The 17,693-nt window shown below is 36.9% G+C and overlaps 1 protein-coding gene across 2 annotated transcripts; it reads right to left on the bottom strand.

The window, feature by feature from the left end:
* Positions 1–2,355: 2,355 nt before the first annotated feature.
* gpbar1 (G protein-coupled bile acid receptor 1) lies at positions 2,356–16,734 on the bottom strand. 2 transcript variants are annotated; one of them, XM_056465332.1, is made up of 3 exons: positions 16,608–16,734; positions 5,189–5,778; positions 2,356–2,888 (listed from the first exon to the last, which is right to left on the bottom strand). In XM_056465332.1, exons 2-3 carry the CDS (start codon positions 5,738–5,740, stop codon positions 2,421–2,423), a joined length of 1,020 nt encoding a protein of 339 aa, XP_056321307.1. In that variant the 5' UTR covers positions 5,741–5,778; positions 16,608–16,734; the 3' UTR covers positions 2,356–2,420. The 2 variants fall into 2 exon arrangements, with proteins under 2 accessions (XP_056321307.1, XP_056321306.1); XM_056465331.1 differs by lacking the exon at positions 16,608–16,734 and having other exon boundaries at positions 5,189–5,788.
* Positions 16,735–17,693: the final 959 nt, after the last annotated feature.

Here is a 17,693-nt window from a genome sequence, read left to right as displayed (position 1 = left end):
CACTATTTGTTTATTAGCTACTACAGCAGGGGAGTTCTCGAGATCTACCTAAGCTCAAACTCCCCTCTCGCCTTGCATGCAGGAGGGAGCCCCGGGCTTGAGGATCTTATGAGCTCAGGGCTCTCTCCCGGGACAGCATGCCAAACAAGCTTTATAATCAGTCATCAGCTAAGTGTGAACTCTTGAATACCAACTAATAGTGTTTTGTTCCTACATTACTGTACACCAATGTAAGGTCAGTGTAATATTTTGTATTCAGTAAGGACACATTCATTCATTCATTCATTTTCTTTTTGGCTTAATCCCTTAATAATCAGGGGTCGCCACAGCGAAATGAACCGCCAACTTATCCAGCATATGTTTTACGCAGCGGATGCCCTTCCAGCCGCAATCTATCACTGGGAAACCCCCATTTACACTTATACACTACGGAAAGTTTAGCCTACCCAATTCACCTCTACCACATGTCTTTGGATTTGTGGGGGAAACCGGATCACCCAGAGGAAACCCACACCAACACAGGGAGAACATGCAAACTCCACACAGAAATGCCAAATGACTCAGCCGAGGCTCGAACCAGCGACCTTCTTGCTGTGAGGTGAAATTGCTACCCACTAAATCAAACTAGAATGACTTATGAAGGTTCACATAAACTGAAGCCTGCATGGAGTAAAGATGCTGAAAACTTTGTGGAACAGAAATAAATTAGATTTTAAAATACAATCAAACAGAAAATAGTTTATTTGTAGTATTTTTAAAAACAATTTGGTCAAATAGGGCGTCACGTTGGCACAGTGGGTAGCATGATCGCCTCACAGCAAGAAGGTAGCTGGTTTGAGCCCCGGCTTTGTCAGTTGGCGTTTCTGTGTGGAGTTTACATGTTCTCCCCGTGTTCACGTGGGTTTTCTCCAGGTGCTCCGGTTTCCGCCACAGTCTAAAGACATGTGGTATAGGTGAATTGGGTAAGCTAAATTGTCCGTAGTGTGTGTGTGTGTGTGTGGGTGTGGGTGTTTCCCAGTGATGGATTGCAGCTGGAAGCTTATCTGCTGTGTAAAACATATGCTGGATAAGTTCATTCCACTGTGGTGACCCCTAATTAATAAAGGGACTAAGCCAAAAGAAAATGAATGAATTTGGTTAAATAAATGATTTCTTAGGGAACAATCAGTGAAACTTTCACTGAATGTGCTTTTCAGGTCTGCCTTTTTTGTTTAGTTTAGAAAAGAACAGTGCTCGTTCAAGTTGATGTTGTTTGTCTGCCATTGCCCCTCTCTCAGTCAGCTGCAGCAGGTCGCTCACCACGCTCCACATGAACATGCAAATTACGGATTTTTCTGCGTGAACAGGGAGCACAGATATACAAATCTACATTTGTTGACAGACAGTTTAAGTTACGTATTATAATTTTCAGCCCAAAATTTTTTAATTGGAAGAACATTTTTTAGTCCTATGCCTTACCCAGAATATAAAAATACATATAAGCTTATTTAGATCATTTACTTTAATCATTACTATCGGAATGTGAAGAGATTTTAACCAGCACAACAAAGTATGTTTCTGAAGATCTATTGCACCTTTAATCTTATTTTTAAAAGCATATCAACCATTTCAATGCGGGGATGTCATTGGCCCATGAACATTTCCTGCTTGTTGTCAAACTATTTCATAACTGTAACAAGAGGCAATTCAATCATAACTTAATGTTAAAACAGCTATCATAACATTATTTAGCAATATCTGGCTCTTTTTGGATTCTCGGAAGCTATAGAAATTAAAAAACTAAAAAGGGGAAATACAGGGTGGGCGCAATTTATATGGATACACCTTAATAAAATGGGAATGATTGGTGATATTAACGTTAAGGTTAAAATCAAGCACACCATTGTTTTTTTTGTAAAATTCCCAATACGTTTGATGTGTCACATGACCCTCTTCCTATTGAAAAAAACAAAAGTTGGAGCCAAGATGGCGACTTCAAAATGGCCACCATGGTCACCCCCCATCTTGAAAAGTTTGCCCCCTCACATATACTATGTGCCACAAACAGGACGTTAATAATAACAACCATTCCTATTTTATTAAGGTGTATCCATATAAAAGGCCCACCCTGTGTGTTGGGACCATTGTTTTTGTTTACGTCCCGCAAAATGGTCTTTAGTGGTGTTTGTTATAAACAATGTATCTGTGTACTTTAGTATTTTAACCTTCCCCCTAATTTGAATCCCACTGCAAATTGGCATTCAAATCTTTCTCCGTTTTATTAGCAACACCTATCTTGGCAGATGTACGGCACGATAGGAGAAAAAAGACAATCTTAACTTCAATTCATGTCAACTTTAAACATAATCTCATCAACTCATCTCATTCAAACAGTAGTGCATATTTCAAAAATAACATTCAATTCTCTCCTTGTTTCCTCCTCAAATTGTAATATCTCTATTATTATGTCCTCCTCTCCAGCGGTTCCTCAGTTTCAGCATCACTCTTCTGATGGGCTCCGTGTACTGCTTGTTGGCCAGTCCCAGGATGAGTGGGATGACAGCCATGCTCCCGATCCCCGTACAGGACATGATGATATACAGAGAGGAGCTTGGCAAGCTGACGCCGCTCTGCAGAGCCGTCACCGACATCAGCTGGTAGATGATATAGGGCACCCAACACACCAAAAACGTAAGCGAGACGGCAGCCACACATTTGGCGTAGCGCAGATTCAGCTGCTGCTCTTGATCTGAAGTTTGTTGACGATCTACAGCACGGTGGAGTTTACAGATGTCCTGCAGCTGCTTGTGTGCGATCCATAACACCCGTCCTGTCATGCACACGATGCACAGCATTGCTGGCAACACCAGTCCACAAACCTCCACATAAATGAAGGCTTTGGGAAAAACCTGTCAGAATGTTAATGGAGAACAGATTTAATTAGTGTTGCTACAGTTTATTCAGTTATACAGTTGAAGTCAAAGTTATTCGCAAAGTTATTCAAATATTTCCCAAAATATTGTAAAAAAAACATTTTATGCTAAGCTAAAAATGCTTCCACCAGACCTGGGGCCTCATGTACAAAGACTTGCATTGAATTCATACTAAAACATTGCGTACGGTCAAAGCTGTAAATGTGCGTACGCAGTAAAAAAATCTGATGACTGAAACACTGCGTACGCGGAATCCCACGAATATTTTCTTTGTACATCCGAATTAATGTAAAACTGAGCGCACGTACATGAGCGCAAAACCCCTCCCTGCCTCCTCCCCCTTATTAATATGCTAATGACTCCACTTTGGCAAAACCAAACAAAAAAGCAATGGCAAAAGCAAGCAAGACGAGAAACTTCACAGAATGTGAAGTGGTGGTGCTCCTATCAGAGGTAGACTGGAGAAAAACTGTTATTTGCAAGTTTGTCCTACGAAATTAATAACAAAAGAAAAAAATTTAGTTGGAGAGTTTAGCGGATGCGGTTAACGCAATGGGGTCTGAACATCGCACTGTGAGTGAATTAAAGAGCCCATATTATGGGTTTTTGAAAATGCCCTTCCATGTAGTGTGTAACACAGCTCTAAGTGAAGTGAAATATCCAGCTAAGGCTTAAATCTGTAAGTGTACAGTGTTTAAAACTATTGATTCATCTATAAAAGAGTCGACTCATAGTGCTTCAAACGAGTCGTCTTGATAACGAGTCATTAGGTGTTTCGTGATGACGCGGCTACGAAACACAAGTAGTTGCGCGCGCAAACCTGGGACATTTGAAACCTGCGGCCCCGCCCCCTAACACAGAAAAAAAGCCCCACACACACAAACACACACACACACAGACACACACAGACACCGGTCGAATGAAGTCACGCTGTGCAGATGGATACTATCGACAGCCTACCCAAAGATGAAAGCTCAGCATTGTAGCCCAGAGTGCTTCTGGAAACTACATGCTTACAAAGAAGACTTCATCAGTTTGTTAAAGGAAGGATCAGTAAAGACTCAGAACATGGATCAGTGCATCATGGATCAGTTTCTTCCCCCATTTCACAAGTGTAAGTACATGCGATTAAAACTGTTGCCTCCTTTACTCTAGCTTGCAAATTATGTATTTAGTTGTGTTTTGTTACTTGTAACTGCGTGTACTGTATCAGGTTAACTCTTTATTTTCTCATATCGCGTGTAAAGCCACGTTGAAAACGTGACGCGTGAAAAAAATCCGCGTTTTGCCAAAGTAAGAAATAAAATAATATTGTTATATTATTACAATAATAATAATAAATACAATAATAATAATTATAAAATAATAATATTGGTCTCTAAAGTAAACAACTTTTTTTTCTTTGCATGAATACGTTTTTTCCTGACCACAAAAATTATTTTTGATTTAGATTATATTACATTTTAAAGTTTAAAATAGGTTTCAAGAGTTCCCACTTAGATATGCTTGGCATATAAAGCAGGTTTGGCATGCTGTCCCGGGAGAGAACCCTGAGCTCGGAGATATTTGAGCCCAGGGCTCCCGCCCGGTCGATAAGCATATCAGGAGATCCGAGATCAGGTAGGTCTCGAGAGCTCCCCCTTTTAGAAAAGGGAGGAAAAGGAGGAGAAGGGGTGGAAGGGGGGATTCTTCCAAACGAAGATAAAACATTAGGGAGAAAATGATCCATTTATAGTAAACTAGGATCACTCTGATTGGATTATTACTGATTACAGATCAGTGGCCAGACGTGCTCAATCATATCACGTGCTCTTCTCGAAATTGGTTTATGAAACTTCACTTAGTATATTACATTCATTTTCCTTCGGCTTAGTCTTTTTAATTATCAGGGGTCACCACCGCGGAATGAACTTCCAACTTATCCAGCATATGTTTTAAGCAGCGACTGCCCTTCCAGCTGCAACCCTGTACTGGGAACCATCCATACACATTCATTCACACACATACACTACGGCCAATTTAGTTTATTCAATTCACCTATGACTGTGAGGGAAACCAGAGCACCCGGAGGAAACCCACGCGAACATGGGTTAGAACATGCAAACTCCACACAGAAATGCCAACTGACCCAGCCGAGGCTCGTACCAGCGACCTTCTTGCTGTGAGGCAACAGTGCTAACCACTGAGCCACCATGCCACCCTTTTTCTGCTGTGTTCATGAATATAATTGTAGTTATTACAGTTTTTTATGTTTAAAATGAAGTCTGAGGTCTAACCTGTTTGTAGGAGCAAACCTCATCCTCTTTGGAAGAGTTATGAGATGTTTGTGATCTCCAAAAAGTCATGTTCGAGTCTAAACTCTTATTGGAGTTTGCTTCAATCCAGTTGTTCCATCCGAAAGCAGGAAGTGATGCGTAAAGCAATGGAGGAAGCCAAACTGTCAGCAGCGCCAACGGGAAACATCGATGAACCCAGAACTGACTGTGATGGAGCGGGCTGACGATGCAGAGGTAGCGTTCGTAGTGCACCATCACCAGATTGAACAGGAATGACAGGAACAGAAAGTTGGGGAAGATGTACATGACCAGGCATTGTCTGAAATCTAGCTGTCGGTCCAGGCTCATGCGGGGAATGAAGGGAAGCGTGATGCCCGTGCATAAATCGGCCACCAGGAGACTCAAGAAGAAGTAATTGGGAGTGTTGTGGAGCTGCCGGTTGCATGCGATGCCGATTATGATGAAGAGGTTGGTGAAGATGATGATGGAGGACAGCGGGACTGTGAGGTAGAAGATCAGCTTTTCTCTGCTCAGTTTGTCCTCTGGATCCATGATGGTTAAAACGTCTCCATCTGCTGTAGGAGTGAGTCCTGAAAACATAGAAAAAACACACAGTCAAAAAGTCTTGCCAACTCATCTCATCATGAAACGCAACTATTTTACAAATGGACCCTTTTCACAAGCTGGTTATGACACGTTTAACAGTGATCAGCATTTTAAATCTTGAAAGTTTTTAATATTTAGATTAAAAATTTTTTTCATATACATATACACTCAACGGCCACTTTATTAGGTACCTGTTACAAGGACGGGGTTGGACCCCGTTTTGCCTTCAGAACTGCCTTAATCCTTAGTGGCATTGATATAACAAGGTACTAGAAATATTCCTCAGAGATTTTGATCCATATTGACATGATAGCATCGCACAGTTGCTGCAGATTTGTTGGCTGCACATCCATGATGCGAATCTCCAGTTCCACCACATCCCAAAGGTGCTCTATTGGATTGAGATCTGGTGACTGTGGAGGCCATTTGAATACAGTGAACATGTTCAAGAAACCAGTCTGAGATGGTTTATGCTTTAGATGGGTACACTGTGGTCATAAAGAGATGAACATGGTCAGCAACAATACTCAGGTAGGCTGTGGCGTTGACACGATGCTCAATTGGTACTAATGGGCCCAAAGTGTACCAAGAAAATATCGCCCACACCATTACACCACCACCACCAGCCTGAACCGCTGATACAAGGCAGGATGGGTCCATGCTTTTAGGTTGTTGACACATGTTCTGACCCTACCATCCGAACGTCGCAGCAGAAATCGAGACTCATCAGACCAGACAACATTTTTCTAATCTTTCTATTATCCAGTTTTGGTGAGCCTGTGTGAATTGTAGCTTCAGTTTCCTGTTCTTAGCAAACAGGAGTGACACCTGGTGGGGTCCTCTGCTGCTGTAGCCAATCCGCCGCAAGGTTTGGCATGTTGTGCATATAGAGATGCTTTTCTGCATACCTCTGTTGTATCGAGTGGTTATTTGAGTTACTGTTGCCTTTCCATCAGCTGGAACCAGTCTGGCCATTCTCCTCTGACCTCTGGCATCAACAAGGCATTTGCGCCCACAGAACTGCCACTCAGTGGATATTTTCTCTTTTTCAGACCATTCTCTGTAAACCCTAGAGATTCCCAGAATTCCCAGTAGATCAGCAGTTTCTGAAATACTAAGACCAGCCCATCTGGCACCAACAGCCATGCCACGTTCAAAGTCACTTAAATCACCTTTCTTCCTCATTCTGATGCTCGGTTTGAACTGCAGTGAATCGTCTTGACCATGTCTACATGCCTAAATGCATTGAGTTGCTGCCATGTGATTGGCTGATTAGAAATTTGCATTACGAACAGTTGGACAGGTGTACCTAAAAAGTGGCCAGTGAGTGTATATTTATTAACGTACATATTACATCAACTTTGCATCAAATAAAACTTATGCAAGGTTATTCTAATGCAGCGTCTATGGGGCAGGACAGTAAATTTGAGGTTGAGGTCTTGCACACTTTTTTTTTCCTTTTCTAAATATCTTGATAACACCACCGTGGAGTTGTTCTTTTATTATTTGAGCAAATGGGATTGTAAATAAATGATTTGGTGTATTCTCCTATTCACTGTGCTTTAAGTTTACCAAACTATGAAGAGTTCCACTACCGAGAACCCCGGAAATATGAAAAGGGTTTATTGTCTGGACTAACCACTGAGCAACCGTGCTGGCATTTTTCTGAGCTAATTAAATAAAAAATGATGTGATGGTGCAAACATTTAGACTTTTAAACACTACGAATAACTGAAAACCTTGGCTGAAATTCTGAATCTTATTGGCTGTTGTGATTTTTCTCTATATCCTCCGGCATTAGTGTTTATTTTCAGCTTTAAGTTCAGCTAACAGCACTTATTAGAGCGGCGGGGGTGAAGATAGTAAAGACTTGGTCAGTTAAACAACCTATGCATGAAGCACACACATAAAATTAATTCAGTTGATTGCACTTTTTTGTGATATGGATATTGCATATGCTGTTATAAAGCCCTAATTCGTATGCAAATGTATGAAGCCACGGTCACACTGGATTTTCGCCCCATAGACTTCCATTCATATACACACAAATGCATTAGACTGTTTTGCAGTTCTCTGCGTTGCAAAAGTCAAGTTTGGTGAACTCTGACCTGCGAAATTGCATCATGTGACTGTGTGAAACCAATCGAAGATCAAAACATGACCTTTCTGGACAGAAATTTAAAATATGGACCAATTATTCACTTTTTAAAATGTCTAATCATCTTGTTTAATCCCGCCCCTTTTCGCAGCGCCATACTACAGAATTTTGGTTTCTCAAACTCCAGTGTGACCACAGCATTATTTTTAAAAGGAGGCGTGTCACTCAACCCTCCCATCTAAACCTAAATCCCATTTGGGGATGAGCAAATCCCTTTTCACAAGATGAGGATGCCGTTTTTTAACGGTCAGCAATTGCTGAAATGTTTTTAATATCTTGGTTTTTAAAAAAATTAATATTTGTACAATTATAAATACTTAGTATTATATCACATGTATGTATAAGTTACAAAAAAAATTAACTACCACTTCATTTGAGGTGTTTGTAATGCAGCGTTTATAAGGGAAGGGCAGTAAATTTGATGTTGTTCTCTCTTCTGGCTGCCGTTAAGAGTCTCACTCAATTTTTTTCCTTTTTCTGAAAGTCTTAAGAACACCATCGTGGAGATTTTCTATTATTATTTGAGCAAATAGGAATACAAAAACAATGATTTGTTGTATTCTCCTATTCACTGCTCTCTAAGTTTAGCCAACTATGATGACTTCCGCTGCTGAGATACTCGGGAATGTGAAAAGGGTACTCAGATATATAAATGAGATTGTGCAAATAGTTACGAATTGCCACTAAATCAAAAAGTTACAAATTGCCGTGTGATTGCATTAGCGTTGCATAATGTGTGGGTTGAGTTGGTTCATTCCTGTTGCAGACAGAATGTTTTACTTCCCTTTTAAATGTAATACCCACCCAAAACCATCACACAGAAATGCATTCAAGGTAACACTAAAAACAAGGTTACCACTTGGTTAGTGCTTTGAAAGCATGTATTAATCTTGGTTAAAGGGATAGTTCATCCAAAAACTAACATTTCCTCACTATTCTTATATAAAGTGTTGTTTTTTTTTTCTTTTGTTGAACACAACAAGATATTCTGAAGAATGTTCGTGCATGGGGAAAAAACATTGACATCCATAGTAGAAACAAAACTACTGTAAGTCAATGGCTGTTTTCTTTGTGACATTCTTCAGCGTATTTTCATATGTGTTCAACAGAAGACAGAAACTCAGGTTTGAAAAGAGTAAATACCGGCACAGCTTAATAAATCAATCACTTTAATAATAATTTCAACTAACAAAGACCATCAACTACTTAACCATCTACTAAACCATCAACTACTGCAACTATAAACAAGAGATTAATTAATAATACTGAAAGCAATGCATTGCTCATTAATAATAATGCTAACATTAATCCTCTAACATAATGGGCCCTATCATACACCCGGCGGAAGGCGTGCTATTTACTAATTTCAGCTCGACGCAAGTGTCATTTTGACGTTTTGCACCACGCTGTTTAAATAGCAAATGCATTTGCGCTCATATGTGTGTCCATAGGCGTTCTGGTCTAAAAAGCAGGTGTGTTAAGGTGCATTGTTAGTGCGTTGCTATTTTGAGGAACTAAAATAGACTGCACAATAGACCAGCTGAGAGCAGGTGTGAAGTCCAGTGCAGAGTGCGTTAGTTGTGCGCCTCGCTTACACATTGCCTACACACAGGATGTAGAGCAATACACAAATATCTTTACAAATGAAAAAGAATTAAAGGAATAAAATATTACAAAAATTATTATTTTCTACATAAATATAAAAACTACTGCCTTCATCTCAGGGACCCTTTTCAGTTTATTCATGACAATTTGCTTTGGTATAATGTTGTTGTTGTTATTGTTAGTAGTATTATTCATTATATGCATGTTTATATTTGTTTATATTTATTAAAAACAAGCTTAGATTTGCCCACCTGTTGGGTTTTGGACCATATGGGGCATAGCATGTGTATTTGGATATAAGTTTTTATATAAGTTATTATTGTTCATTTATTTGTTTGCTGGAAATTAGAACTGAATTTAGAAATAGTTTTGAAATAAATCTTTGCACTTAACAAACGAAATTAATTATGTAGGCTAATAAATATCTGTGCGTACAACACGTTTCCTTATCCACGAAAGAGAGAGAGTGAAAGTAAAGAATGAGGAGGCTCATCTCTCATTCTTGCGCTGCAGATGCTCGCTAGATGTTTTCTCGCTAGTGAAGCGTTCAGTTTTTCCACTTACAACGTCCGTCATGTACATAGCAAATGCGCCATGGTGCGACGTAACTGACTCTTAAAGGGAATGGGAGACGAGACTCTGATTGGTTTGTTCTCAAAACACACCCATTACTCATTAAGAGAATAAGCACAACCCTGTTAGACTGGATTTTTCCGTTGTTAAAATAGCGAAAGTGGATTCTGACACGCCCTTAATGCTTTTGCGCCCTGCGCTTTGGACTTTGCGCCTAGATCGTTAAAATAGAGCCCTATGAATGTAGTTTAGAACGTTACTACTTTTCTTGAAAGTGTTTTATGTTCTTCATGTTGTTGTCATTCAATTTGTTGTGTTGCAGATATTTTATTAGTAGCAGTTTTTAACTGTACTTTATATTTCAGACCTACTAGTCAATTTCAGAATTTACTAGTAAAAATTTAGAATTAGATACTTATCTAATCTTCTATATAGACTTTACAACCAACCTAAAATGCTGAAAAATTTAAAATTAAAAACTTCAAGTTCTGTTAAAATTGTTTTTAATTCAATTAATATCAATGTTTGAACTAATATATTCTTTTATCTAGATCAGGGGTCTCAAGGTCAGTTCCTGAAGAGCAGCAGCACTGCACAGTTTTGTTCCAACCCTGCTCCAACACACTTACCTGTAGGTTTCAAACAAGACTGAGGGACTTAATTAGTTTGATCAGGTGTGTTTAATTGAGCCGCGGTTACACTGGACTTTCCTCCCCATAGACTTTCATTCATACGCACCTGAATGCATCAGACCGGAAATGCAAGTTTCGCTGTTCACTGCATGCAAAGTTCAAGCTTGTTGAACTCTGACAGCATCAAGTGACTGCTTAAGACCAATCGAAGATCAAAACATGACCTCTTGGACAGAAATTTAAAATATGGACCAATCGCTCACTTTTTAAAATGTCTATTCATCTTGTTTAATCCTGCCCCTGTTCGCAGCGACATACAACAGAATTTCGCATGCACAAACTCTAGTGAGTGTGACGGCAGCATTAAGGTTGGAACTAAACTGTGCAGACCTGCGGCCCTCCAGGAACTGAGTTTGACACCTGTGATCTAGATCTTCTATCTAGAAAAATATGAAAGTTTTGTTAACATTTTTTTTAAAGAAGTCAATCAATAAAAACATTATAGCATAAAATATACAGTATATAAACTTATTTATTATAAATATTTCTGTATTTTTACCTTTTTTTAGTATTATAGCAATGCTGTGGAACATAAACATTAAATGATATCTTAAACTCTTTATTCAGTTGTTAAAATAATTATTTTTTAATTTTATTTAATTTGTGTGTATGCGTATATAAATAAATACTATAATTATTCTAAATTGTTTTATATTCAGTATCATGCTACATTTCTAGACTTCCTAATGTAATAAGATATATTTGTGTGAGGAGCAGAATGAAATTTAAGTCAGTGATAATATTTCAGTCAATTGAAGGAAATGAGGCTAATTGAATAATGAAAGACTTTTCATTCCTTAGTATGCAGACTGATAATTCTGTTTGCATCTGACCTTGCATTTTCTCAAAACAATTAGTATATCAGCCATTCCTTGCAACAACAAGATGCACAATTGCCACTTGTGCTTTCAAACTCTATAGAAAGCCGATAAAAACCACAACCAAAGCTTCCTGCATGAACTATCACATGATAACCTTCCTTCTCAAGCCAGAGGCACACATTTCACTAAAGCTTCCGGCTAATGTTTAAATATTCATACTGGTTCATGTTTCTATTTGTATTAAACAATAGTATTATATTCCTCTGCTATCAAATATCCATCACCATCAAACTTTCCTCCCCATTCAAAGTGAAATTAAAGTTGAGTGATGTTTTTTTTGTGAAGTTCAGCTATATTTTGACTTTCGATCCCACTGTAAGATGATAAATCACCACAAACTATTTACTACATGAAAAATGGTAATTGATGATTAATATCAAAATTGAAAATTCTGTCATTATTTACTTACTCTTTACCTTTTCCAACCCTATTTGAGTTTCTTTCTTCTGTTGAACACAAAGAAGATATTTTAAAGTATGCTGAAAATCTTCTTTGTGTTCAACAGAATAAAAACAAATAAAGTTTTGGAACTACTTGAGGCTGAATACTGTAAGAATACTGAATACTGGCTAGATTTTCAGTTTTGGGTGAGCTGTCCCTTTAAATAAGCGTTGTACTTGATGAACCCATTAAAATTGGCTTTGTTTGCATGCTAGGTTGTAAGCTAAGGTTGATATATCTGAATAAATCTGTTAATTTTGATGTTATCATTTTAGATTAGCATTTTCTTTTGCATAAAAACAAAGGCAGACTATCAGTATCTTGTCAGAATGTTTGATTTTAGTTGATTTGGAGCTTTTAGTTAATTAAAAAATATACAGCAGGTTTAAAAAATGTACATTGAAACCAGAATAAAAAATCATTTTAAGAACGTTTTTTATGCCTATAATTATTACATAGCCTAATTATAATAATTATTATATTGATGTACAATTTCAATCTCAATATTAAGTCATATTTGACAATGTGACTTTTTGTACAAATTAACAAATATTTTTTAGAATATCTTGAGTTTAATTTAAATTTTGACATTGATTTTGTTCCATAAGTTTCAGTGTAAGAACATCATAACCATGCTGTATTTCAAGCAAATATTAAAGCATTTCGATTTTTAATAAATTATATGTAGATTATACACGCTGTAAAAAAAAGCGATTAGTTGACTTAATGTGAGTAAACCTGTTGATTTTAAAGCAATTAGTTAACTTTACTTTAAAAAGAGATTTGACTTTAAAAAGAGCGATTAGTTGACTTTACAGTACACTCTCAGAAATAAAGGTACGCGAGCTGTCACTTGGGTGGTACCATTTCAAAAAGTACAAATTTGTACCTAAAAGGTCCATATTAGTACCTAAAAAATACAAAAGTGTTCCTCTTAAATTTTTTAGGTACTAATATATACTTTTGAGGTACCAATATGGACCCTTTAAGTACAAATGTGTACCTCTTGAAAAGGTACCACCCTAGTGACAATTCGCGTACCTTCAATTCTAAGAGTGTACTTTAAAAAGCAATGGTTTTACAGTCTTTTTTAAAGCAATTACTTGACTTTACTCTAAAAAGAGAGTAAACCTGTTGCTTTTAAAGTGATTAATTGACTTTACTCTAAAAAGAGAGTAAACCTGTTGCTTTTAAAGTGATTAGTTGACTTTACTTGAAAAAGTGAGTAAACCTGTTGCTTTTAAAGCGATTAGTTGACTTTACTCTTAAAATAGTGAGTAAACCTGTTGCTTTTAAAGCGATTAGTTGACTTTACTCTAAAAAAGTGAGTAAACCTGTTGCTTTTAAAGCGATTAGTTGACTTTACTCTTAAAATAGTGAGTAAACCTGTTGCTTTTAAAGCGATTAGTTGACTTTACTCTTAAAATAGTGAGTAAACCTGTTGCTTTTAAAGCGATTAGTTGACTTTACTCTAAAAAAGTGAGTAAACCTGTTGCTTTTAAAGCGATTAGTTGACTTTACTTTAAAAAGTGAGTAAACCTGTTGCTTTTACAGCGATTAGTTGACTTTACTTTAAAAAGTGAGTTAACCTGTTGCTTTTAAAGCGATTAGTTGACATTACTTTAAAAAAGAGTGTAACCCCATTGCTTTTTAAAGTAATTAGTTGGCTTTACTCTAAAAAGTGAGTTAACCTGTTGCTTTTAAAGCGATTAGTTGACATTACTTTTAAAAAGAGTGTAACCCCATTGCTTTTTAAAGTAATTAGTTGGCTTTACTTTAAAAAGTGAGTAAACCTGTTGCCTTAAGATTATATATATGAACAATGTACATAATTTAGTTTAGGTAGCAATTCTCACTGTTAACTAGTGGCTTACTACCTGCCTATCATTGAATAAGATATTGGTAAGATATTTGCTGTTTATTAGTACTTAATACTTTTTAAAATACTAATAAACAGTTAATATCTTACCAATATCTTATTCAATTATATGCAGGTAGTATTCTGCATGATCCTATCACATCCTTAATCCTACTCAATTCCTAAATCCAACTACTTTAATAACAAAGCAGTAAATTAGGAGTTTATTGAGGCAAACATCATATTTAATGTTTTTTAAAAGTGACTAGTGTACCTGAAAAAATAAAGTGTGACCACATAAAGTCAGCTTAACAGTTTAAAGTTACTACAGGCTTACTCTCCTTTTTAAAACAAAGTCAACTTGTTGTTTTAAGGTAACGGGTTTACTCACGTTTCTAAGAGATATTTCATGTGTTTATAGTTTATTAGTATGCTATTATTTACTCACCCTTTTCTTGTTTCAAACACAAAGAAGATATTTTGAAGAAATTCCAAATTTCCAACATTCTTCAAAATATCTTCTTTGTGTGTAGTGAAATTATAAAACTAATAATGCTTTGGAACCATAAATAAATGAATAAATAGTGAGTAGTTTTTCATTTTTGGGTGAACTGTCCCGTTAAATATGCTTTTACTCGATTGAAACTGTTAAATCAAAAACCCATCATTGCTTTTAAGGCAACAGGTTTTTAAAGGGATAGTTCACCTAAAAAATGAAAGTTCTGTTATTATACTCACCCTTTACTGGTTTCAAACCTTTAGGACTTTCTTTCTCTGGTTGAACACAAAAGAAGATATTTGGAAGAAAGCTGGAAACCTGTAACCATTGACTTCCATAGCATTTGTTTTTCCCTCTATGAAAGTCAGTGGATACAGGTTTCCAGCTTTCATCGAAATATCTTCTTTTGTGTTCAACAGAAAAAAATTAAACTCATAAAGGTTGAAAGGATTGAGTAAATAGTGAGTAGATTTTTATTTTTGGGTGAACTGTCCCTTTAAAAAGGCTTTTCTACTCTATTGAACCCATTAAATCAAAAACCCATTATTGGTTTTAAGGCAACAGGTTTACTCAGTTTTTTAAAGAGATAGTTCACTCAAAAATGAAAGTTCTGTAATTGTTTACTCACTCATTACTTGTTTTAAACCTTTATGAGTTTCTTTCTCCGGTTGAACACAAAAGAAGATATATTGAAGAATGATGGAAATCTGTAACCATTGACTTCCTTAGTATTTGTTTTTCCTACTATGAAAGTCAGTGGATACAGATGTCCATCTTTCTTCAAAATATCTTCTTTTGTGTTCATTCATTCATTCATTTATTTTCTATTCGGCTTAGTCCCTTTATTAATCAGGGATCGCCACAGCGGAATGAACTACCAACTTACTCTGCCAACTTAAACCAAAATACTCTCACATTCACACACTCATATGCGGCCAATTTAGCTGATTCAATTCACCTATACCACATGTCTTTTGACTGTGGGGGAAACTGGAGCACCCAGAGGAAACCCACGCCAACACGGGGAGAACATGCAAACTTCCCACAGAAATGCCAACTGACCCAGCTGAGGCTCCAACCAGTGACCTTCTTGCTGCGAGGCGAGAGGCGATCGTGCTACCCACTGCGCCACCGTGCTGCCCTTTTGTGTTCAAAAGAAAAAAAATAAACTTATAAAGGTTGAAAGGTTTGAGTAAATAGTGAGTAGATTTTTATTTTTGAGTGAACTGTACCTTTAAATAGGCTTTTCTACTCGAACCCATTAAATCAAAACCCATTATTGCTTTTGAGGCAGCAGGTTTACTCACTTTTTTAAAGAGATAGTTCACCCAAAAATGAAAGTTCTGTTATTATTTACTCACCCGTTAATTTATTTAAACCTACATGAGTTTGTTTCTTCTGTCAAACACAAAAGAAGATATTTCGAAGAAAGCTGAAAACCTGTAACCATTGACTTCCATTGTATTTGTTTTTCCTACTATGAAAGTCAGTGGATACAGGTTTCCAGCTTTTTTCAAAATATCTACTTTTGTGTTCAACAGAAAAAAAATTAACTCATAAAGGTTGAAAGGATTGAGTAAATAGTGAGTAGATTTTTATTTTTGGGTGAACTGTCCCTTTAAATAGGCTTTTCTACTCGATTGAACCCATTAAATCAAAAACCAATTATTGTTTTTAAGGCAACAGGTTTACTCAGTTTTTTAAAGAGATAGTTCACCCAAAAATGAAAGTTCTGTTATAATTTACTCACCCGTTACTTCTGTTGAATACAAAAGAAGATATTTCGAAGAAAGCTGTAAACCTGTAACCATTGACTTCTATAGTATTTGTTTTTCCTACTATGAAAGTCTGGTTGCTGGTTTTCAGTGTTCTTCAAAATTTCAACAGAAGAAAGAAACTCATAAAGGTTTGAGGGTTAAAAGGTTTAAGTAAATAGTGAGTGAACTATCCCTTTAGTAAGTAAACTAACTAATTGCTTCTTAAAGTGTAATTTGTAGTATAAAATTGGATTTCAGTTGTGTTATCCTATGCTCCAGTTCACTTTGAATGCTTCAGCCGGCTTAAATGAGGCAGTGAAACTATGAGAAATGTCTGCCAGACACTCACCTTGTGGAAGTCAGTCTTCATAAAGCAGATTGTCATGCGATTTTTCCATCCATGTGTGAATCAGTGACTGTGACCACGAGTATCCTTTCGCATGTGAACTCTCTCAGTGTTTTTCTCCTCTCTCTAGTGTTTGCGGACTGAGATGTGAACTCAAGTCAAAGAGCAGGCGCTCCAGCAGGATGCTTCTTAAAGAGACAGTGACCTCATTCTCTCTCATGAAGCATCGCCGGTGAGGTATTTCAACTCAGGAAGCCACAGTTTACACTTTATTTATGAGACAGATGTGGGAGGCTTGAGAACATGCGATGCTGATATCTAATTGTGTATTTCTGTCATAAAAGTGGCCAGAGTTTACTCACATTTAAGAGGAGGTTTGTACAAGTAGTATAAACTAAAAAGAGAAGGTTTGTGCTACTAAATAAATAGTAACATTTTAATATTTTTTTGTGAAACCCAATAATTTCAAGAGAAAAAAAGTACAAAAATCGCATGTTTGAGTAAAGTTACACATAATATCTTAATAAAATGTAATGTATTATTCCAGTGAAAATAATTAGTACTCATTTTCAAATTTTCTTGCTTAATTTTACACCCTTATATATTTTAAAAAATATATATTTAAGTGTTATGGGGTAAAAATTTGAGTGCAAACAATTATAAGAAAATAAGAAAATATACAATGTCATATAGGGCAGTGTTTCTCAACCACATTCCTGGAGGACCACCAACACCACAGGTTTTGGATGTCTCCTTTGTCTTTCACACCTTTTTCAGGTCTTTCAGTCTCTGTTAATGAGCTGATGATCTAAATCAGGTTTGTTTGGTTAAGGAGACATGGAAAATGTGCAGAGCTGGTGGTCCTCCAGGAATGTGGTTGAGAAACACTGGTCTAGGGTGTATAAAAGTGAGTAAAAATGAATTTTGTGTAAATGTGTTGACAGTGAATGTTTGGAGCTTCATTGTCACTGGATCATTTGATTGAGTGAATCGTTAACTGGAGACTCACTCTGACCGGATCATTTAAATTAGTGAATCGTAAACTGGAGACTTAAGGGCGTCACATACCAAATGTGCCACTCAGCACCG

This window comes from Danio aesculapii, chromosome 9 (assembly GCF_903798145.1).
Source record: "Danio aesculapii chromosome 9, fDanAes4.1, whole genome shotgun sequence".
Classification (NCBI taxonomy): domain Eukaryota; kingdom Metazoa; phylum Chordata; class Actinopteri; order Cypriniformes; family Danionidae; genus Danio; species Danio aesculapii.
The sequence above is the reverse complement of the archived record's forward strand: the minus strand, read 5'-3'. Positions and strand labels throughout refer to the sequence as shown.